Source organism: Lissotriton helveticus, chromosome 11 (assembly GCF_964261635.1).
Source record: "Lissotriton helveticus chromosome 11, aLisHel1.1, whole genome shotgun sequence".
NCBI classification, from domain to species: domain Eukaryota; kingdom Metazoa; phylum Chordata; class Amphibia; order Caudata; family Salamandridae; genus Lissotriton; species Lissotriton helveticus.
The window spans coordinates 415,561,628-415,585,556 of NC_136072.1; the positions used below are offsets into that span (position 1 = coordinate 415,561,628).

At 45.0% G+C, this 23,929-nt stretch overlaps 1 protein-coding gene across 3 annotated transcripts in view; it reads left to right on the forward strand.

The window, feature by feature from the left end:
- The window catches only part of STAG1 (STAG1 cohesin complex component), a 1,346,357-nt gene that overhangs the window by 939,701 nt on the left and 382,727 nt on the right, over positions 1-23,929 (forward strand). For all 3 annotated transcript variants that reach the window (XM_078665875.1, XM_078665876.1, XM_078665877.1), the window contains exon 21: positions 11,705-11,792. In XM_078665875.1, coding sequence (XP_078522001.1) covers positions 11,705-11,792 — 88 coding nt within the window. The remainder of the gene's footprint in view (positions 1-11,704; positions 11,793-23,929) is intronic.

Genomic DNA, 23,929 nt, shown 5'->3' on the forward strand with positions numbered 1-23,929 from the left:
TGGGTCTGCAGACTCAGACAAGAGGCTATGGATATAAACGATACTGTGGCCCTGGGAGGACTTCCATCCATGGGTCGGGACAGCCTCAGCAGCAGCAGCAGCAACAGCAGCAAAACTCCTTGTATAAGAGCTATGGGGTAAAGGCAGGGGTCGCCTTCGTGGAACTGGGCTTCAACCTTTTTCCTCCTCCAACTCCCCAACCCCTCCTGGTAATGCAGGAAAGCAGCCCTAGATCCGCCATCCTGGATCATGTGGGTCCCGTGGGAGGCCAGCTTAACCATTTTCTACAAGAATGGAAATGAATCACTTCGGACCTTTGAGTTTTAGATCTGGTAGAAAATGGGTACGCCCTTCTCTTCGGGGAATTTCCCCCTCCTTGCCAGGGGTTTGGCACGGAGGATCATTTGCTTCTCCTTCAGAAGGAGGTTCTTGGCCTTTTACAGAAAGGTGCAGTAGAGGTGGTTCCGGAGCAGGAAAGGGGTGAGGGTTGCTACGTCCGGTATTTCCTGATCCCCAAGAAGGATGTCGGGTTACGTCCTATCCTGGAATCTTGAATCTGTTTCTCAAACAGGAGAGGTTCAAGATGCTCACTCCAGTGCAGGTTCTTCAGGCGCTGCAACAAGAGAACTGGATGGTGTCTATCGACTTGCAGGATGCGTATTTCCACATCCCAATTCTGAAGTCGCACATGAAGTATCTCCGTTTTACGGTTGGGTCGCAACATTACCAGTTTGCGGTCCTTCAGTTTGGTCTTACTACCGCACCTAGAGTCTTCACCAAGGTGATGGCAGTGGTGGCTGCCCCTCTTAGGCGGTCGGCTGTTTTCCCCTACCTGGACGACTGGCTTCTGAAGGCAGAGTCTCCAGAGATGGTGATTCCTCATCTGCAGGTAACAACTCAGTAGTTGTACAAATTGGGTTTTTCGACAAATGTACCCAAGTCTCACCTGGTGCCCTCTCAGCGCAACCTGTTCATAGGGGCAGTACTTGATACCACTGTGTGTCTGGCATTCCCTCCTCTGCAAAGGATTCTCGACATTCAGGAAATGATTACCTTGTTTTACGACGGAGCGTTGGTTCCTGTTCTGAAGGTCTTTCGCCTGCTCGGTCTGTTCGCTTTCTGCATCCTGTTGGTCAACCATGCACGATGGCACATGAGGGCGCTTCAGTGGTGTCTTCAGGCAGTGGTCTCAACACAGCGGAGATTTCAGGGAGTCAGTCAGGATCTCCAGAGAAGCTGCAGCAGATCAGTCCTGGTGGAGCGTGGAGGGCAATCTGTCTCAAGGAAAGCCCTTCCATCTTCCTTCATCTGTGGCCACAGTGATAACTGATGCCTCTACCCTAGGGTTGGGTGCTCATCTGGGGGATCTGGAGATCAAGGGTATTTGGTCGCCAGAGGAAAGGTTGCTTCGCATCAACCTTCTGGAAGGCAAGCGATACGATTAGCGCTCAATGCCTTTCTCCCTTCCCTTTGTGGTCAGTCGGTTCAAGTCCTGACGGAGAACACTACAGCGATGTGGTATGTCAACAAACAGGGAGGAGTAGGGTAGTACCGTCTCTGCAGAGCGGCGTTGAGGCTTTGGTCTTGGGCTCAGGACCAGCGGATTCTCTTGATGGCAAGTCATCTGGCTGGGGTGCTGAACGTACGTGCAGACCGTCCCAGTCGGCAGTTCTCCGCCGACCACGAGTGGGGGCTTCATCGGGAGGTAGTTCATCACATCTTTCGGGCGTGGGGAACTCCTCGGGTGGACCTGTTTGCCACTCTTGAGAACACGCACTGCCCGTCATTCTTCAGTCTCCAGTTTCCAAGGCAGAGAGCGTTGAGGGACGCGTTTCAGTTCAGTTGGAGTTAACAACTCCTTTACGCGTTTCCTCCCATAACCTTAATTCCTCAGATTCTGAGGAAGATTTGCCAAGACCGGGCCCAAGTTATATTGATCGCCCCGAATTGGCCGAGAATGGTGTGGTACACCGACCTACTTCACCCTCCGCTCAGTCTCCCTCTCAGGGCAGAGCTCCTCTCTCAGATAGAGGGACAGGTTCTACACCCCCACCTCCAGAGCCTGCACCTTCATGCCTGGAGATTGAATGGGGCAACCTGAATTATTTTTCTCCCACCTGACGTGGTGGATGTTATTTCATCGGCCAGGCGACAGTCCACCAAGTTAATTTACTCCTACAGGTGGTCGAAATTTGTTAGATGGTGTGGAGAGAAATCTATTGATTCTCTGAAAGCGCATCTTTCTGATGTTCTTTGTTTTTCACTTCATTTGGCTCAGCAGGGTTGTGCTGTGGCCACCGTTAAAGGATATTTGTCAGCTTTGTCGTCATTTCTTTGTTTGCCCTGTGGTAAATAAATAATTAATTACCGGTACTATTTTTGAATACATTAATAAAACAGATAGCTCAATAAATAAGAGGCAAGATCCGATGTATCTGAGTCGAACGGGCTTTATTCAGGCATAAGGGAAGGGACAGGATCGGGACAGCCTGAAATAGAATGGCATAGAAGGCAGCTGCAACGTTTCATCAACAGTACATGATATATATAGTAAAACATCACAATTACATTACATACAGTAGGCGTAACTAGTGACAAGCGTACGATAAGAACACATGGGCGTGAAAAGAAGGCGTGCACAGGGCGTGCACGTAGACATGTGATGAAAACGTCACAGAAGTGTCATAAAGTGGGTGGATACATAGAGGGGGCTACCTGAGCAGCTGGAACCTTTAACCTAGTGGTGCGCGCAAACGGGCCATGACGTGTTACCGGGGAGAACTGGGGGCTATGACTTCTGCACTAGAAGAGGAGACGAAAGTCTGCGATGTCAGGACGACATGTACCTATAGCATATCTGGTATCTGGTGTTTTGGAGTACATGTTGATAGAATCTAAAAGTTATCAGGGCAAAGGCTACTTGACACTAAGGCTGGTGCATGCATATATTCTTCGTGTATTGCGTGTGCTATGAATCTTCTATGAATATTAATACAGTAATTCACTTGCATGGAGACAGAAAGACTAGACCATAGCTGAAGCTGTTTATGTGGTTCAGTAGCTTAGGAATGTGAAGACGGAGAGCTGAACTGATAACTAGAGGCATAACATATTCTTGGCAGACAGGCAGGCAGAGCCAGGCCGGGCACCGCGCTGCGCGGCAGGAAGTAAGTGAAGGGTCAGGGATGCAGGTGGGGGCTGCATCGCTCCTCGGAGTGGGTTCAGGAGACTGGAGCTTGAATCTGGTGTCCGGGCCCTTTTGAGGCCTAGAAACGGGGACAATTCAATGAATTAACGTGCATAATGTAAAACGTGGGCAACATAGGCCTAATACTCGTTGCTTTCACAGGAACTGGAAACTGGCATACTAACGTTGGACACAACTATAATTGCGTCTTTAATCGATCATAGGGGGATATATGCATATCGATCATGCACATATATCATAGGATGGGGAACACGTAGGCACACATGACAAGGCAAAATTCAATTTTCCTCAGCCCGACCAGCCTTCTCTTTTTAAGTCTACAATAGCCTTAAGTTTCATTAAGGGGCGTAATAACATGTTTCCACCCACTCCTTTTATTATGCCCCAGTGGAATTTAAATCTGGTGTTAATTTTTTTAATGGGTTCCACTTTTGAACCTATGCATAGTTGTTGTTTGAGGCTACTGACAATCAAGATGGTCTTTCTAGTGGCTATCACTTCGGCTAGGAGGGTGAGTGAGCTTCAGGCTTTGCGTTCAAAGCCTCCTTTTCTGACCATGCATGTTGAAAGGTAGGTTCTCAGGACCAGGACCGCTTTTCTGCTAAGGTGGTAACTCCCTTCCATCTAGGTCAGTCTATTACCCTCCCTATTTTCTATCCTCCCCCTTACAAGGAGGAGGAGAGGCGTCATCGTTTGGATCCAAAGAGGGCGATTAGTTTCTACTTGGATACAACAAAGAACTTCCGTCTAGATGATATGGGCAAGGCGGTGCACAAGCGCACTTTATCCAGGTGGATCATCTTGTGCATCAAGATATGCTACTCCCTTGCTGATAAGGAGCCTCCTGTAGGCATTAGAGCTCATTCCACCAGGGCTAAATCATCTACTTCTGCTTTGTCCAGGGGTGTTCCTGTGCTGGACATCTGTAAAGCCGCAACTTGGTCCTCCCTCCACACTTTCGCAAAGCATTACTGCTTGAATTCCGAGGTGAGGAGGGACAGCGATTTTGCACGCTCTGTTTTGCAAGATTTTTTTGCATAGAAGGGTGGACACCCTCCTCCGGGGGTTGGACTCCACAGGCAGATGTATCTATATGAAGAACAATGCAACGCTTCACTTCGGTAACGCTTTTTCTGGTCGATACAGTATCTGCCTGTGGATTCCTCACTGACCCACCTTCCTCCCCGTTGTCCACCCTTTTTATACCTTAAAAAGAGGTGTTGATTAATTTGATGATTTTATGTAGTCATTTTGTATTACCTCTTATTTGTCTATATGTGGACTTATTTGAAATGTGAGCTTTCTTTGCTCTGTTTCAATGTAAAAAGGGGTGCATTATAGTATGAATACAGTGTACTATGTATGCATTTTCTCTATGGTCGTTTGCCTCGGGGGCACGGAAAAAATGGGTGGAACTGACGTCATCACGCCGACGTGTTCCTCTTATGGCTCCGGTGATGTCATGCGGAGCCGCGTGCGGAGCCATAGCATTGTGATGACCTCGTCGGCGTGGGGAACAAGGAAAAGTTCAAGCGGAATGCTGGGCAGGGGATTTTCATAAGGTGAGCAATCCACAGGCAGATACTGTATCCACCAGAAAAAGTGTTACCGAAGGTAAGTAACTTGTTCTTTTGACCCCTGTCCATGCAACCACGAACTATATGTACTACAGAAGGCGAATGTCTAAATGTATACCGTTTTTAGTAGGGTTTCTGAAGTCTGCATTGAGATCATAAATTTGCATGGAGAATTACCATACCCCTACTGGCAGAACATCCCGCATTTCCTCCCTTGTTGATGTATTCATGGACACTGCTTGCCTGATTCTCCTCTCTCCCCCTTGCTTGTTTTAGATTTATATTTACATTTATATATGTATCTCTGTATTTTATTGGACTAATTATTACTTTTTATTGTCAGGAATTGTACTTTTTAAACTGTTTTTGGTGCTGTAACTTTTATGGTTTTATTTGTAAAGCCGAATAAAGTATTTTTGAATGAATAATGTGTATAGGAAATGGATAGGAAGGTGTGTACCTAATGGAGAGAAAAGAATGAGATAACTTAACTTGTTCAAATTGATGTGTGGTGTAGTAGCAGGTTTTAGCTGATGCATGAAATGTTCCAAATTCTCTGAGCTAAAATAGAAAAGGCAGCATTAGTTTCCCAGTACTGGCAGACTCAATACCATTCAGTCATCACCACGCTGCCTTCCTAAAGCCCCACTACTAATGATATGCTCGGCTGGGCCTGAAATCAAGACCCAATCTCTGAGCTGCAGTCGTGGGCCATCCCATTACCAAACATGTGGCTCAGATCCATTTGTCAATGGAACTCTTAGACGTTTTCGCACTGACAACAGTTCAATACTGCATTGTGTTGCTCCATCATGCCCAACGCAGCAGCACTCACGCCTTTGCTTGGACACTAGGTATGTCTTCATCACTCGGATGATCAGAGGAGCCGTTTAGTTGCTGCATAAAAGATACAAGATGTTAAAGACGCAAAGATATGTTAATGCTTTTTTTAACAAGAATTTATTTAGTTTGTGACAGTCACTTTTATTAAAAATTTCATTGTGTGAATTAATGAAATATACATTTGAATATGATTATTGGTGATTTTTTGACGAAGACAATAGGTCTGCTTTGTGTAGATTGATAGGCTGACCCCGTCATAAAGTCAAAAGGCGCACACCTAATAATTTGGTGTTCTATAAACCCTTTGACAAAGTCAGTAGGTCTGACTTACTTAACCCAACACTCTTAACCTAGTAACATCACACAGGCAGCCGCCTGTGGTGTTTTGGGCACCAGCCCTGGCACCTAACCCCCTGCTGCCATGGGCCCTGGTCACAGGTGGGGAGAATTGTTCGCAGGTGCGCACTTGGGTGGTTGGCTGCCTAGAGGGGAGGGGAGCGTTTTGGGGGTGAATGCAGGCCCGACTCTTCGGCCAACCCCACACTGTTAGTTTGGCTTTATGTATGGTGATTGTAGGAACGTAGGATCTGTCTGGCATAGATACACCCACATTTTGCCTGGGGTCAGTGTGTTTTGACTAGTTCACTGGGATCCTGCTAACCAGGACCACAGCGGCCGTAGTCTCTCCTCTAAATTTGGGGTACCACTGTAAGCCTCTAGTATATAGTACTGAGGCACCCGCGCATTGGTATACCAAGGGTCTCCCATGGGCTGCAGTATGTATTGTGCCACCCATTGGAGTCCATGCAAACTGTCTGCAGAGCTGCTATTGCAGTCTGCGTGAAATGGTGCATGCACCTTTCACTTTAGTTTCCCTTATTATCGGTTACTGTACTTTAAGCCTATAAATCACCCCTAAGGTAGGCCCCTTCAGTCCAAGGGCAGGTGCATGGTTCCAAGTGTGTGGGTACCTTGCACAAGCAGAGGTACCCTAACACACCTTGCATTCCATTCTCTGACCTTTGTAAGTATAAGGCAGCCATTTTAAGGTATGTAGTGGACACTGGCATGTCGAGATGTCCAGCCACATAATGGCTACCCTGACCCTGGTCATGTTTGTTATCCAACATGTTGAAATCTTGCAACTACACCGATTCCAGTGTTAGTTGCAAGATGCCATATACTTTGGGAGGGTCTTAAGAGGACCCCCATACCTGCCTGTGTAGCCTTACAGGGTCTGCCTGCCACCTGCACTGCTCCTGACCCCAGACATTGTTCTACCCCCCTGCTGATGAGCATAATTCAGGAACGGGATGCTGAACAGGATTTCCTGCGAGTTAGATAGGGTGGGTGCGCTTCCGAGCACCACCAGACTGCATTGAAGGGGACATTTGAATGCCCTCCTTGCATAAACCTGTTTGGCTCTGTTCAGGAGCCCCTGGCTCATGCTCTGGTGCGAAACTACACAAAGGGCAGGGAAGTGTGCACCCCCCCTGACCAGCTCCTCCCTAGGGAGGTGCCCAGAGATCCTCCAGGTGGCCGCTTATTTCTGTCGCCTAGAATCTTGGCCCCTGGGAGCTTCTGGCTGGCTAGATCATTTGAGTAGCATCCATGACATCCCCAGATGGATTGGTCACCACAGAAGATGTTGTTCCTTCTTTTAGGGTTACTTAAGGGCACACAAAGAAAAACCAAAGGTGAGGATGGACGGAGCGTTGACAATACAAACACTCTCCCCCTGTCAACTGATCTGGGTTTAATCCATCACCGTTCTTTAGCTCACTCCGCCACCCCCAGTTCAGACATGGCTATATGCAAATCAGTCTGACCCTGTGCCTCATGGGAACAGTCCAGCCCGAACTGCCAAGCCACGTCTTCCCTGGACCGGAATCCAGCTTCCCAGGGCCGGTTTCTGGCATTACAGCAGTCTTCAGCCGGGCTTGCTTGACTCCAGTGGCAAAGTGAGCAAGGGACTCACGTCTGAGCATACCCTGCCAACTTAGGGCGAACAAAGAAAAACCAAAGGTGATGGACGGAGCGTTGACAATACAACCACTCACCCCCAGTCAACTGATCTGGGTTTAATCCATCACCGTTCTTTAGCTCACTCCGCCACCCCAGTTCAGACATGGCCATATGCAAATCAGTCTGACCCTGTGCCTCATGGGAACAGTCCAGCCCGAACTGCCAAGCCATGTCTTCCCTGGACCGGAATCAAGCTTCCCAGGACCGGTTTCTGGCATTACAGCCGTCTTCAGCCGGGCTTGCTTGACTCCAGTGGCAAAGTGAGCAAGGGGCTCACGTCTGAGCATACCCTGCCAACTTAGGGCGAACAAAGAAAAACCAAAGGTGATGATGGATGGAGCGTTAACAATACAAACACTCACCCCCAGTCAACTGATCTGGGTTTAATCCATCACCGTTCTTTAGCTCACTCCGCCACCCCAGTTCAGACATGGCCATATGCAAATCAGTCTGACCCTGTGCCTCATGGGAACAGTCCAGCCCGAACTGCCAAGCCATGTCTTCCCTGGACCGGAATCAAGCTTCCCAGGACCGGTTTCTGGCATTACAGCCGTCTTCAGCTGGGCTTGCTTGACTCCAGTGGCAAAGTGAGCAAGGGACTCACGTCTGAGGGTGGGTCCTTCGATTCGGCCAGACTCCATCTTCAAGAACTGACTGGCGGTCTTCTGAAGAAAGTCTAAAGACTCTTCTGCTGTTGGACACTGGAACTCTGCTGCTGGATGGAGCCAGGACCAAAGACAAGACTGCTCTTGGTGGGAAGACTACTGCTACAGCTTAGTCTCCGTGCTCTTCCACGTTTCTGCAACTGTGGTCATGCATGCTCCGAGTCAGCAAGGACTCTGCATGCACCCAAGCAAGAAGGAATCTCCCTTGGAGTGAAGGAGTCACTTCCTTGCATCGGCAGGCACCCCAACATCGACGACCGGTTTGCTTATCCTGCTGTCCCATGGACATCTGCCAGCTCTTTAACACAGGTGGTGGTTTTTGGCTCTCCAGAGGCATTACCAGTCTTCCGAACAACTTGTAAGACTGCACTCCCTCTCGAGTCGACTTGAGCCGCATCCTTGAGCACCGTGTCTGGTTGCCATTACCAAGGCTTGTTGGCTGTCCTCATCGAAGATCTTCGTACTCCAGGAAGCCCCAGCCTCACGCATCGTACAGCTCAAAGAATGATGTCCTGCCTGCATCCTCTGCACCGTGGGCCTTCATCTTCTGTGTGCTGCTAAGCCTTCCCTGAGACTACCTGTGCCTGCTGCCCAGACGGTCCTCGAGATGGCTCCAACGATTCCCGCTGGCCCTCCTGCGTGCTGAGGGCCAGCCTTGACTTACTCTTGCTGGGTTGGTCCCACCGACCTTGCTGGTCGGTAACCAAGCATCTTTTTCTTTGCCCTGGCTGTTGCAGTTGCCAATGCTTGTTGGTGGTCCTGCCAGCCACTAACCCTCCTGCATTCTTCAACTGTTGTGGGACAGCTCATTGACGACTCCTGTGCTCCTGCATCGTTGCCTGGGCTACACAGCTGCTTCATCAAGACTGTTGTGCTACAGCCAGTACCTCTGACAGGGGGTGGTATTCAGCTCTTGGCCTTCCTGGACACCTGTAGATGGTTTGGACTCTGACCCCTCTACTTTCAGGCACCTCTCTTTCACAACCCATGTTTGAGCTCCACTGTCCTGGTTCACGCGTCTCTGCAGCTGCCGGGCTGCCAAGATCCTCCATTGCCTTCAGCAGGTGGTCCCGACACCACTTCGAACCTATGCACCCAGGCTCCCTGGTGTAGATATCCTGGTTCCTTGGTATCCATGGGTGGGGTGACTCTCCAACCGCCCTTGTTCCAATTGTTGTCCTCTGGGTCCTTCAGCAAGAGTCCTGATACAAGAAATTACCAAACAAGACTTTCCACGTGTTATCCTAAAGACGTGTTACCTGGTGTGATCACTCTGCGCCTGGGGGTTCCTAGCTATTTACATTAGGTGGTTCCGTGTTTACCCTGGGCTGCTTCATCCTTGGGGTATGAGTCTCGTTTTGGTACTTACCGCACGTATCACTTTCTTAGTATATTGTTTGGCTCCTCCATAGGTCCCCATTTGTTTTTCTATGCTATTTAACAGTTTTTGAAGTATTTATTTTGTGTATTTGAGATTTCAGGGCAGGAGATGTACCAAGTTAGTTCTTAGTGTTGTGTTAATAAATACTAGAGTATTTTTGTAAACACCTGTGTTGGTCTTTTTTGGTGTGAAGCTTACTGACTGAGTGGTAAATGCACCCGCTTTACACCCTCTTGGATAAGCCTTAGTCGCTCTCCACATCTACCCCTTGAGAGCTTTGGTTATCAGAGACCTAAATACTATCACTAAGGGTTGCCTGTACTCAGTTCACAGTGCCTCACCATAGGTGGACACTATATACTCGGCAAGCCTCCTACAGTGATATTACTATACACTATAAAAAAAACTTGAAATTCACTAAAAAAAAGCAGCTAAATGTTAGTGATGTTATAGTCATGCACTGGTAATTACCTTCAATATTACATCTCACATTACATGCTATGTGACACCATTAGTGGCATGACTGTAACATCCGAAATCACATAATTGATGACAACACCATCCATGTGGGGGGTTTGAGTTATAGTCACTTTAGGGTACGAGTAATTGTTTCTTGAGATAACTATAACTGGTGAATTTCAGTGGTTTTGTTAATTTAGAATGTTTTCACTCACATTTTCATGTAATTGTAACGTCCCTTTAACCCCTTCAGTGCTGATGACAAAGCCAGCTCGTCATGGGCGTTACCTGCGCTACGCGCATGACGAGCTGGCTTTGTCACGTAACGCTGTTTTTTTAAAATTTTCAGCGCACAGCGGGAAAACCGCTAGCGCGCATGCGGTTAACCTTTGTGTTTTTTCAGTGAATATTTAGTGTGTTGTAAGTAGCCCTGATTTGTGGACTCTTGAAATTTCCAAGCAAAAGAGCCGTCCCGTAGTTGATCCTTATGCGCCTCGAAATCCCCAGGCCATGGGAGACGCCGCCGCAAATGGATTCATTTACAGAGGCCATGCTGTGAATTTTTGGTGCTTTTCTTGTATCCTCTAGAATGCCTTCGGGCCTTAAGCATCTGAAGGTGTTTTCAGTTGGCTTAGAATCAGCTGATTTGCCCACTGCACCATCTGAGCCCCTGAAACCCACCGTGAGTTCTTCAACTACTCCGATGCAGGCTTCTGTTCAGGCTCCAAGACCTGCTGCGATTCCTTTCTCATACTCTTCTGTGCCAGAAGTGGGTCCTATGCCGACCTCCATGTCAGACCCTGAGCAAAATTGCCTTTGACCGCCTACGACTCCACTACAGCACAATAATTTCCCATACAATCTGATTCAAATAAAACCCTCCTCTTCCACCAAGCTGTCCTCCGTTTCTCCTCTAGCTTTTCAGTTCTGTCAATTACATTTACTGTTCTCATATTGTGGTACAAAAATGTTGGGAAATTTCAAACCTCTGTTCTGATTTGGACCATTGTTTCTTATTCCTTTGTCTATGCTCTGTACACAGATGGAATAGGGTCGTATTTTTCCATTTAGTTTTTGATTCCCTCATTGTTAATTTTATAAACCAGGTGCAAGGTTTGATGTGGCTTGGGAGCAGTTTCAAACACTTGTAATTTAGCAAAACAATGTTTTACAAATCTCATCAAGAGCATGAACTTTTGATTGAGTCCCTTGCTGCAATGAGTGTTGCAGAATAGGATTAAAATGGTGAACTAATTCTTTATTTTAAATTTAATGATTCTCTTTCTTTTCTGACTTTATGGAATTGTTAGACAAGTACATAAGTCTAAAAAGCACATTTTCTTATTTTTGGATTACCTTTAAACTGTACACTAAGTCTTTAAAATGTAAATGCTGACACTAGTTTAAAATGCACTTTTTTTTTTTACTCGGAGCAATTTTGTGAATCATACTTTGGTTCACATCACATTTACAGAATTTATTTTGTTTTATTCTTGTTTGAGTTGTAAAAAATGAAAACTAGTCTCTTATTTAACTTTCTTTGTAGCGCACATGATCTAACAAAATGGGATCTGTTTGCAAACTGTTATCGGTTGCTGAGGACAGGAATTGAACATGGAACAATGCCAGAACAGGTACGAAATGGTGAGACTAAGCTCTATACTGGGAATCTGTTTCTTGTCTAATTTCAGGGTATTGACGCCCAAGTTCTCCATTAGAGTTAAAACATGTAGGCCTTTTTTATTTTCAAAACCGTAGTATGTATTGCGTTGTAATTGTTAAAGAGATCTGAGGTTTAAGCATAAAAGCATAAAAGGTTTGCATGCCATTCTTTTGAGCAGAGACAGTTTTACAGATTATTGCTTGGTAAATTTATTTATTTATTTATTTATTTGCAAACTTGTACCGCGCTAGGAATCGACTCCCAAAGGAGTATCTCCGCGCCATTGGCAGCATCTGAGAGCAAAAAGAAGGCCCAATCATATATATTAATTCCCCAACCAGATAACTAGTAATTGAAAAGGAATGTTTTTAGTTTTTTCCTAAAGGGAAGGTGTTCCTTGCATAGTCTAATTTCCTTGGGAAGTTCATTCCATAGCTTTGGGCCGGCTACTGATAGAGCCCTTCCCCCTTGTCTTGTCTTCCTGAACCTGGGGACACATAACTGTTCTTGATCCCCAGATCTCAGAGATCTAGAGGGAACGTATGGAATGAATTTTTTGGTTAGGTAATCTGGACCTTTACCAATAAGGCACTTGTGAATGATGCAGCAAGTTTTGAACATCACCCTCTGTTTCACTGAGAGCCAATGAAGTTTAACTAATAATGGCTTTGAGGGAGTACAGGCCGGGACATTGAGAACTAGGCGTGCAGCAGTATTTTGCACAACTTGTAGTCTAACAATAATCCCCTCATTGGCGGCTAGCAACAAACCATTACAGTAATCCAGCCTACTCAGCACGAGCGACTGTACTAGTGTTTTCCTGGTGGTGTCAGGTAACAGGGGGAATACCTTCCGGAGAAGCCCAATAACATGGAAACAGGAGCTGACCACTTGATTGGCATGTTGTTTAAGGGCAAGCTCCTGATCCAGTTTAACTCCTAGATCTTTCACGACCACTTTGGGCTCAGGGACTGGGCCTAGATCTTGAGGCCACCAGTCAGGAGCCCACAGGCGTTTGGCTTCCCCAAAGAGCATCACCTCAGTCTTAGAGACGTTACACTGTAGGAAGTTTGCTGCCATCCAATGTGCCACTTCTTTCATCCCCCGGGCAAAGGAGTTACGTACTTCAGGAGTCATGGTTTTAAACGGAAAGAGGAGTTGAGTATCGTCCGCATACGATACGGGGATAAACCCGTGGGATCTCATGATGTTAGCTAGGGGCGCCACGTAGATGTTAAATAACGTAGGGCTCAAACAAGAGCCCTGTGGCACCCCCTTAACGCGGCGAAACTTTGGAACGCCATACCATTATCACTTCGCCTAGAACCCAGCCTTCTGGTGTTCCGAAAACAACTAAAAACACTACTGTTTCCTAGGCCATAATCTGTTTTCCCCTGTCCTAAATTCTGCATTTCCATCATTCTTTAAGCGCTGGGATGCTCTCGAGTAGCCATGCGCTATACAAGAACCTTTCCATTCCATTCCATTCCTTAGAGATCTCCACCTCCTCTGACTGATATGGACCCAAAATGACTCTTTGAGTACGTTTGGTGAAAAAACTCCTTAGCCAGGCCAGCGCCTTGCCTCCCAGACCGATGTCAACTAGTCTGGAGGTCATGATGTCGTGTGACACCGTGTCAAACGCCGCTGACAGATCTAAAAGCACCAGGATAACGGAATAACCCTTATCCTGTAGCATATGAAGATCGCCAGCGACGGACAGCAAGGCGGTCTCAGTGCTGTGCCTAGGGCTGAACCCAGATTGGGAGGGATCTAGCCCCCCCCGCACTTTCGATGTATTTTGACAAGTGCCGATTCACAAACTTCTCAGTGAGCTTCCCTAAAAAAGGGAGAAGAGAGATCGGTCTCAAGTTTGTCAATTCAGTCCAGGGGATAGAATTGTTTTTCCGTAGAGGCCTCACCAGGGCGTGCTTCCAGTCTAGGGGGACTTCCCCTGTACTCAAGGATAGATTAACTACCTGCCGAATTCCAACTCCCAGATCGTCAGTCAGTAGTGGCATAATACGTGCCGGGATGATATCTGAGGGGCACCCGCTCTTTGTTTGGATGATAAGAGCAGTTATCTCCTCCATTGAGATGGGAGGGAATTCTACAAGCTTACTAGCCTTGTTTTCTGCTGTCCTAATGTGTGGCTAAACCATATAGTCAACTGTTCCTATATTGTTGGGGATGGATTTGGAGGCTAATATCTTAGCATAAATGCCTTCAATTTTTCTAATAAAAAACTGTGAGATATTGTCACAGAGTTCCTGGGATTCAATCCCCTCAGTCTCACAAGCAGTAGGCTTGATAAAGGTTTGTAGGATTTGATAGAGGACTTTCACGTTTTTACCAGCTGCTGATAATTGGGCTGCTATATGCTGTTTCCGAGCAGTCCGAATAGCTTTGTGGTAGCTTTTTAAAGAAATCCTATAGTTCTCTTTATCCTCTGCCTTGCGTGTGACCCTCCATCGTTTTTCTAACTTCCTCGTAGTTAGTTTTAATTGTCTGAGATCATCAGTGAACCAAACTTCTTGTTTTGGGGCAGGCCGAGGTTTATATGTTCTGAAGGGAACAACGTAATTTATGGTTGCTGTCACAGCTTCATTAAATTTACATAATGCGATAATAATGAATGATTACAATAGCAGTATTACCATAGCCTGTATTTTATATATATATATATATATATATATATATATATATATATATATATATATTCACTGAAAAAACCATAGGTTATAGACCATATATAGTTAGGAATTAGCATTTAAAAAACCTTATTTTACTCACACAAAACCATTGAAATTCCATATATAGTTAGTTGTTCTAACTATATATCGCGCACCCGCAATCCACTGCTGATCATGTCACATATTACATCATTCATGACATGGTCAGTGACATCACTGATGACATCTCAAATGACATCACTGATGACATCACTGATAACAACATCCAGTGATTTTTTGTTTCTATAAAGTTTAAATATGTCTTACATATTGAAGAATGAGTGGATGTGTAAGTGTCTGGACGAAGGATTTAGTAGGTGCATGACTGACTGTATGAGTGAGTGATTAAATGTGTCTCACTGAGTGCATGGGTTAGTGACTAAACTGTCTTAATTTGTGCATCATTATGTCTGTTGTTCTGTAAACTGCTGCATGTGTTGATCAGTAGCTATATGTTTAACTATATGGGTTATTGATTGATTGCCCAGGTATTTGTATGGGAGACTGAGTGTGTGTGTGGCTAGCTGGGAGGTGTGTGACTCTGTGCAGATCAATCTGTACTTGTATCAATGATTGTATAAGAAGGTAAGTATGTGTTAGTATATGTTTGAAAATGTAAGGTGCTCTATGTTTAACTGTATAGACAAGAAAATGGAAGTGTCATTGATTCTTTACAGGACTGACTAGGTGTGTGAGTAACTCCATGGATGAGTGGCAGACTGTGAGTGTCTGTATAGGTGTATGAGTGCATATGATAGTGTTGTAAAGATGAGTGATTGTATGTATGAATGATTGTATGGATGAATGAGTGAAGGTGTGTGTAGACGTAGCAATCAGTGAGTGCGTATGTAGTAACTAGTATTGGTGTGTCAATGGTTTCAAAAATTATACTCTCTTTTTAACACTGGGTGAAACAGAGGTTATATTAAAATGTGAGGAGATGCATTGTATTGTCACATGAATGATATCATCAGTGATGTGGTCATTGATGTCAAATGAGATGTCATCAGTGATGTCATCAGTGATGTCATTTGAGATGTCATCAGTGATGTCATCAGTGATGTCACTGACCATGTCATGAATGATGTAATATGTGACATGATCAGCAGTGGATTGCGGGTGCGCGATATATAGTTAGAACAACTAACTATATATGGAATTTCAATGGTTTTGTGTGAGTAAAATAAGGTTTTTTAAATGCTAATTCCTAACTATATATGGTCTATAACCTATGGTTTTTTCAGTGAATTTTCAAGGTTTTGTAAATGCTAATTCCTAACTATATATGGTCTATAACCTATGGTTTTTTCAGTGAATTTCAATGGTTTTTTAATAGCAAATATCATAAGCTGTCGAATGTCAAGTACGTGGTAAGTAAAAACATTTTCGTGTTTATGCACACTGATCTGCTTTGAATGCTGCCCCCCACCCCTCATTTCTATTAGGAGTACTCTCTCTTTGCAGATAGTGAAGGGTAGTTAACGCAGCCCTTTGCCCCCTTTGTAATCCGTCGTGCCTGCTTCTCTCTCCATTTGATTGATTGTTCTCTTTGGTTCATTCTCTATTTACAAACAAGCACAGAGTCGCAATACTCTGTTTAGTCTTTGCAGATAGCGAAAAATCGTGTAAAAAAACAAAAGGAATCGAGCAAAATCAGTAGGCCACTAATGGGATCTCTTTTTGACCTCGCTAAAATAGAAACATTAGGAACAACCTGTTGAAAATAGCAATGCGTATGTACATAAGCGGCGTTCATTTGTGTTCACAGTACCCCTTGTTGATTGTTTGAATCGAGCATTGAATTGTTCGAAGTTGGTTCTCTTAAGGATCTTCTCTGCCTGCAAACAAGGAAGAATAGGATATTCTCTCTCCCTTTGCAGATAGTGAAGGGTAGGTAACGCAAGCCTTTAACACGTCGTACCTATTTCATTCCTCATTGATTGATTGATTGTCCGAACATTGACTGTTTGGGAATTAGTTCTTTTTGGAGGTATTCCCTGTTTGCAAATAAACGTAGGAAAATCTTTGCAAGTAGTGAAAGGGTACGTAATGCAGACCTTTCTCCCCCGTTGTAATCTGTCATGCCTATCTACTCCCCACTGATTGATGCACCTGTTTCACCCGGACCATTTACTAGAGATACGTCATCTGGCCCGACCAGAGAGCACCCCTAGTGAAAAGGACATATGCAATAATAACGAAGTGATCACTGTATCCTGTTAACAGAAACTTTAGCATGAAACAACCTGGAAAGAAAAGAATAGGAAAACGAAAATCAGTAGGCCACTGATGAACATGAACTTTTATTAAACAACGAACAAAGAAACGATAACATAACGTAATGATAAAACCTATTAATGTCCTAGAAACAAGAAAACGTTAAAATATGCCAGTGGTGAGAGACCAGAAAAACAGTAAGAGAAACCAAATCACCCCTCGCTGTCCCACCGCCTGCCACGCCAAAAAAATCGATAGACTAGGGAAAATGCAAGTCAGTAGAACATCCGCCCCCACTCTGGAAACTTCCAAGGTGGGGCAGGGTTCCGGCTACGCCCAGCCGGGAGCAGCCCATATAAGGCAGGTCCTGCTGCCACGCCTCGGCCAGGAGATCCTAACGTAGGGTGTAGCCGGAGGAGAGGCCGAGGCCAGCGGGACCCGGCCAGGGGATTGCCTTTACAACGCTGAACAGTTGCAGGGGGGGGAATGTCTCCTCGACCCTCCCCTCTCTCTCCCAGTCCGGCCGCGGTGGCCCTTGAGAGTTGCAGGTACTCCCGCCACATGCTCTTCCGGTCCGGCCACCAACGGTCGGGGGGCTGAGGCCGACGGGATCCGGCTGCAGCCGATAAACCAAGAAACCCGTTCATGGGGCCAGAGCCAGGGGCGTCCGGCCGACATCTACTGGAAGCCCGGCCCGAAGACGGACGGGACACTTCTTCTTTCTTGAATAATGGCTGCGACAACACTGGGGGGGGATGTCTTGCACATGCCTCCGACCCCCCCCCCCCCCCCCCCCCCCCTCGTCCTCATCGCCTGGTCCGGCCATAACAAATCTCAAGCGAGACGCCGTGGGGTGCACTGGGAGGGAGAGACGGTGCGAACAGGCCTCTCCCGCCTCCCCAGGTGGAGGCTTCCCAGCTGCACCCTCAGCGCTCCAGGCGCCCGGAAAAGGGTTCTTCCACTGTGGCCATGCTGCAACGTCTCGCCCGGCAGGGTGGAGCCCGTCCGCTCATTTGACCCCGCGATCGCCAGTAGCTACCGAACTCTCAAAATGGCGGTCGACCTGGCAAGAGCGGGCCCAGCATAAAGAAATGGCCCGGTCACTGGTTGACTCCACCACCGTAGTCCTCCACGACCTTGAAGATTCTAGAGGAGCCGCGGGAGTCTCCGACCCCCGATGGGGAATGACTGCCATGATCGCCCGTGGAGTGACGAAACTGTATCCGCGGGACGTCGGCGCTCCCATGCTGGCGCCAGCCTCACTTTGAATTACTAGAATCCTGCAGACCTCACTTCCGGTGAAAGCACAGTGTGACCCGGTAGGAAAAATTGTTGCACCCCCTCCCCTTTTTGACTGATAGTTCAAACCACCGATCCTTTCCTTTGCCCTTTTAACGGAACTTTGGACTGCCTCCCCCTCTTTTACATTTTCTAGAGAAAACAAAACATTAACCACTACATTAGCATATCAGTTGACACCAGAACTGTTTTCAAATTTAAAACCAACAACATCTTCAACAGAATCCTTTTTGTTTCTGCTGTGACCCTGCTACAGCACAGGCATTGTCCCCAGCAGTAATTCTGCAATGCCGGTAAGAATAGCTGTGGTGCCTACTGTACTCACTCACCCCCGCGGCGCCCCACGCCGTTATTTGCTGGGCGGCAACTTACTAGACATCACCTTCGTGCCATCTAGATTTCAGCGCGTTCTGCTGCCTTGGAACTATTCGCACAACAGACCGCTACTGACAAGAATATTTCATTATTGGTGCTGTCAATTTCAATAAATCTATTGGATAATTCAAAAGAAATTGCCACGGTCTCTTCGTTGTTTAAATGTTTTTACTGTTTTTGTTTTGTTGTATATATTTATATGTTATTAAAGTTTTATATTCCTACTACTTTGTTGGAGTGCTATATATTTTTAATGTGACACATAATTGTAAAAACTTTGATGTACAAAGAGTCATTCCTGGAATCTTCCGCTTCAGGCTCGGTCCCCTCCCCAATCACAATACAGGATGGTTTTCAGATAGTAGGAACACGTGTGGTGTGACGGATCTCATCGGGTGTGGGCCTTGATCTACTATAACTCCTTTGAAGAGGGGTGATTCTTTACAGCTGGGGCCATAAACTACATCTGCAGGGCTAGGTGATAGCCTGGACAATCGGACACAGAGGAAGAGGAGTGTCAGAGGGTGCGGTAGTGAATAGGGCGAAAGGGAGGTGTCGGGCGGGCACAGAGTGTGATTCTCAGGGAAGAGCAGCGCAGATGGGGGGAGGTTTATTGCCCATGCATAAGACAGAGAGCGGGGGTGACCAGTGCCTGGGGAAGATGCTTGCGAGGGTGAGGAGCCATGCTACGAATCGACAGCGTGCAGAGAGTGGGTCTGGTCAAGACATCTAAAATGGCTGCCGTGCACGACAAAAGTGTGGCATTTCAAAAAAGGCAAGATGGCGCAGACAGTGTTTTTCAACACTTCCTCATTTCCTTCGAATCGAACGTTAACAGACGTTGGGGCATATTACCAAAGTTAAGCGATATTTATCGCTAACGATGCTTACCAACGAATTTTTTACCGCTAAGCATCGTCAGAAATTATCGAAGATAAACCTTGCTATTATCAAGGTTTATCGCAAATGCGATAATAAACGGCCGCAATGCATGAATATCGCTAAAAACTCAGCGATATTCATGCATTACCGAGCTAATGCTCTTAGCCATGTTATCCACCTCCCATTGGATAACATGGCTAAGAACTGCTCAGGGCAGGTGTTACTTTTTGGAGATATTCGCGCTTAGCGCGAATATCTCCAAAAGTTGGTAATAGGAGATAGATATCTTGCATGTTGTAATGCAAGTTATTGTGGTATATGGAACTCATACCATAATCTCTCAGGAAAGCAGAAACTGATACTTTTGGGACCGCCTAAAAAGGCCTAGGGGGTGAGGAGTACTCTACTTTGCCCCCTTTTCACGTTCCGAACTATTTTATTTTACTCTCTTCTGTAATTACACAAAATAGCAGCGATAAGATGCATCGGAGACACACAGTGAGAGAAAGGAGGCCGGAGATGAAGAAGAGATGTCAAATACACATTGGAGATAATATAGTGGCAGAAGGGAAGTAAATATGAGTAAACTTACCATGTAACATAAAAATGTTGCACTCTATACTATAAGTCTCATTTTATACTACAATCACTTCGCTACAACCTCATAAATTAAAAATAAAAATGAATAATGTCTCAAACAATTTTTGATTTCTAAATATAAATTTATTCTTCAGAATTTTCTAAATTTGAAAGAACTAGTAACATGTCCTCATCAGCAATGTCCTCATGAAAAGTCTGCAATGATGATTCTTGTAACTCTATGGTCTCCAAACATTCGATAAATTCGCCATCAAGAGATTGATCAAAAAAATCATTCAAGTCATCTCCTCCTTGTGACAATATTTCATTATTGGTGCTGTCAATTTCAATCAATGTAGTGGAATCATTCAAGTCATCTCCTCCTTGTGACAATATTTCATTATTGGTGCTGTCCATTTCAATCAATCTAATGGAATCATACAAGTCATCTCCTCCTTGTGACAATATTTCATTATTGGTGCTCTCAATTTCAATCAATGTAGTGGAATCATTCAAGTCATCTCCTTGTGACAATATTTCATTATTGGTGCTGTCCATTTCAATCAATCTAATGGAATCATACAAGTCATCTCCTCCTTGTGACAATATTTCATTATTGGTGCTCTCAATTTCAATCAATGTAGTGGACAATTCAAAAGAAATTGCCACGGTCTCTTCATTGTGAGCCATTTTATTTTGAAATTGCTTGCTGTAAATTGCAGACAAAAATAATCACTTTCATTTATCGTTTTTAGTAATACATAATATAAAACTAACTTTATCAAGTATTTAGTATAACAGAAGGACTGCAAATAAATAACAGAAAACATTTTTCAAATTATCTTCAAGTGTACAACATAGTTCCCCTTACAAATTAACAACTCACCTTTTTAAAAGTAGGAGAAGTGTTAGTACTGTGTAAATCAAACACCAGAAATTCACCACCAAAAATTCCTCACAAATGTACCTCAGACAGTAGTATCACAAAATGGCTGTGGTTTCCTCTCATTTGACATATATACATAACCAATTAACTTTCATCACACACAAATACAAAACCAAACTAACATTTTAATTGGTTCTAAATTTCAACACTTTCAAATGTGTTTTCCCCATGCAATTTTCCATAGGACATTTACATACGTCTACAGCCTGAATGGCTGAACGAAATTACACCAAACTTGGCAAAATGGTACATCAAACCTAAGAGGTCAGGAAGGATCTACTATGCCCCCTTATGGTCATTTCCCCCTTCGCTTTGGCCTCCTCTTGTCTCTCAATCCTACCGAGAGACAAGATGGCGGCCGCTACGGACTGTTTGGAATGTTGACAGACGCCGGAGAACCAATCAGCTTCGCAAAGCTCCGTAACGCGAAAAGTACGCGAAGCGGAGCGCTGTTACAGACATATATCTTTTTTTGAACGTTAATTTCTCAAAATCCACTGGAGCACATATATTGAGACCTAGCAAAGGCACATCGGGCTACCAGTCCCTAATATTTTGCCAAGTTTCATGCAAATCCATTCAGCCGTTCGATTATTATTATTATTATTTTTTTTGCCCCGCGGGGCCCTTTTAAAACCTCCACATCAAACGTAGGGGGTCAGCGAGGATCTACTATTCCCCCTTATGGTCATTTGCCCCTTCGCTTTGGCCTCCTCTTGTCTCTCGATCCTACCGACAGACAAGATGGCGGCCGCTACGGACTGTTTGGAATGTTGACAGACGCCGGAGAACCAATCAGCTTCGCTTCACAAAGCTCCGTTGCGCGAAAAGTACGCGTCCTGGAGCGCTGCCCGGTCCGCTGTTACAGATATATATCTTTTTTTAAACGTTAATTTCTCAAAATCCACTGTAGCACATATATTGAGACCTACAAAAGGCACATCGGGCTACCAGTCCCTACAATTTTGCCAAGTTTCGTGCAAATCCATTCAGCCGTTCGGGCTAAAAGTGAGGCCAACCGCCCTATGGAAAACTCAATGTTAAAAACACGTTTTGGGACCCCCCTTTTTTCTCGGCCCCCCCTTGACGAACCCCCCCCCCCCCCCCCCAAATTTTCAAGGGCTGCTCAGAAACAAAATGTGCCATTTTCCTGAAAATTTCAGCCAATTCCGTCCACAAACGCCAAAGTTATTAGACATAGAATTTTCAAAAATCCCATAGAGAAGAAATCCTAACTATATATACCTACTGGCGACCGCCAGTAGGTAATATATTTTACGCCCATGGCAGAGGATCTCCGGAACCGGCAGAGCGCGCCGGACAGAAATTCCAATTCAAATAAGGCGATCACTCTGAGTTTTTACCAACACCAGTAGATGGTTTTAATCCATTAAGGCGTTTCACTTGTACAGTCAGCTTGTTTACACACTGTGTTGTGGGAAATACTGCAATATATATATAGGATAACAAAGAGTAAAAACGGACTTGCATGAAACAGGCCAAACATTTTAATCAAAATGGCATCCATTTTGTAGTGTATTCTATTTAGGCAGGTAATGCAAAAATGACATTCCTCTTTAGAGTATATCCTTGCCACACGTTCTAATGCATACAACTATTTGTAGTTACACCCAATTGACAACAACTTCTTGGAGCGCACAGCAAATTAAGGACAGTTTAAACCAACAAAGTAAGTTCGGTGCTCCAGGTAGATGTGAGCCTGTTGCCTTGGCTCCAACAAGATCAATTGATCCGACAATTCACAAATAAACCACCGAGCACTCAAAGATCAAATTCAGTCCACAAATAGTATTCTCCTTTTTTCTTCAGTCTTTGTCTTTATTTCTTCTTCAATAAATTCCAAAAACAGCCAGCCTACACGTGTTTCGTCTTTAGTCCGTCTTGGACAAGAGACTTCTTCAGGGCAGTTCAGCTATAAGTTATCTTTATAGAATCTATCCACCAGTTCGGTCTAGCTTTGTCGCTTATCAGGTTCACTTCGTCTTCAATAGTTGTAACTCGGTATCATTATACGGTACTCATTATTATATGTAGGTTGCCCTTTTCCCTCTTTATCTTCTTTATTCGTCCACTCTATTAGTTCTCTTCGTATTAGGAATGGTTTTCTTGTAGCATGTGGGTTTCTCTCAATATCCAATCTGCTCATAGATTAGTAGGTGGTGCGGAGACCGGGAGGAGAAAATCCCCCTCTTGAAGTTTCCCGGCGCCGGGAAACTTCAAGAGGGGGATTTTCGTCTGTCAGACTAGGCACTCTGTGGTTTGGGGCGCACCCGCCTTAACCACGAAGAACTTTCTCCTCCCGGTCTCCGCACCACCTACTAATCTATGAGCAGATTGGATATTGAGAGAAACCCACATGCTACAAGAAAACCATTCCTAATACGAAGAACTAATAGAGTGGACGAATAAAGAAGATAAAGAGGGAAAAGGGCAACCTACATATAATAATGAGTACCGTATAATGATACCGAGTTACAACTATTGAAGACGAAGTGAACCTGATAAGCGACAAAGCTAGACCGAACTGGTGGATAGATTCTATAAAGATAACTTATAGCTGAACTGCCCTGAAGAAGTCTCTTGTCCAAGACGGACTAAAGACGAAACACGTGTAGGCTGGCTGTTTTTGGAATTTATTGAAGAAGAAATAAAGACAAAGACTGAAGAAAAAAGGAGAATACTATTTGTGGACTGAATTTGATCTTTGAGTGCTCGGTGGTTTATTTGTGAACTATTTGTAGTTAATACTTGAACAATTAGTAATTCCTGCTAAAGGTAGCATATAGATGTCATGTGTGGTGGAGCAAAGGCCCTTAAGAATAACATGAGGCGCCCGTGCTGCATGGAGCTACCTCTGACTATTGAGTTATCGATAGACTCTGCACAGATCAAAATTGTGTCTTCAGTCTTCACATATACCCCAACAATTTCTTGTACATTAAGAGCAAAATTGATATATACAAAGCTAGTGCCTAAAGGAACGGAAAGTGGTCAGAATTCAAGAAGTTATCCAAGTAATGCAGAAATCCAAACCATACCCTCTCTTCCACAACTTCT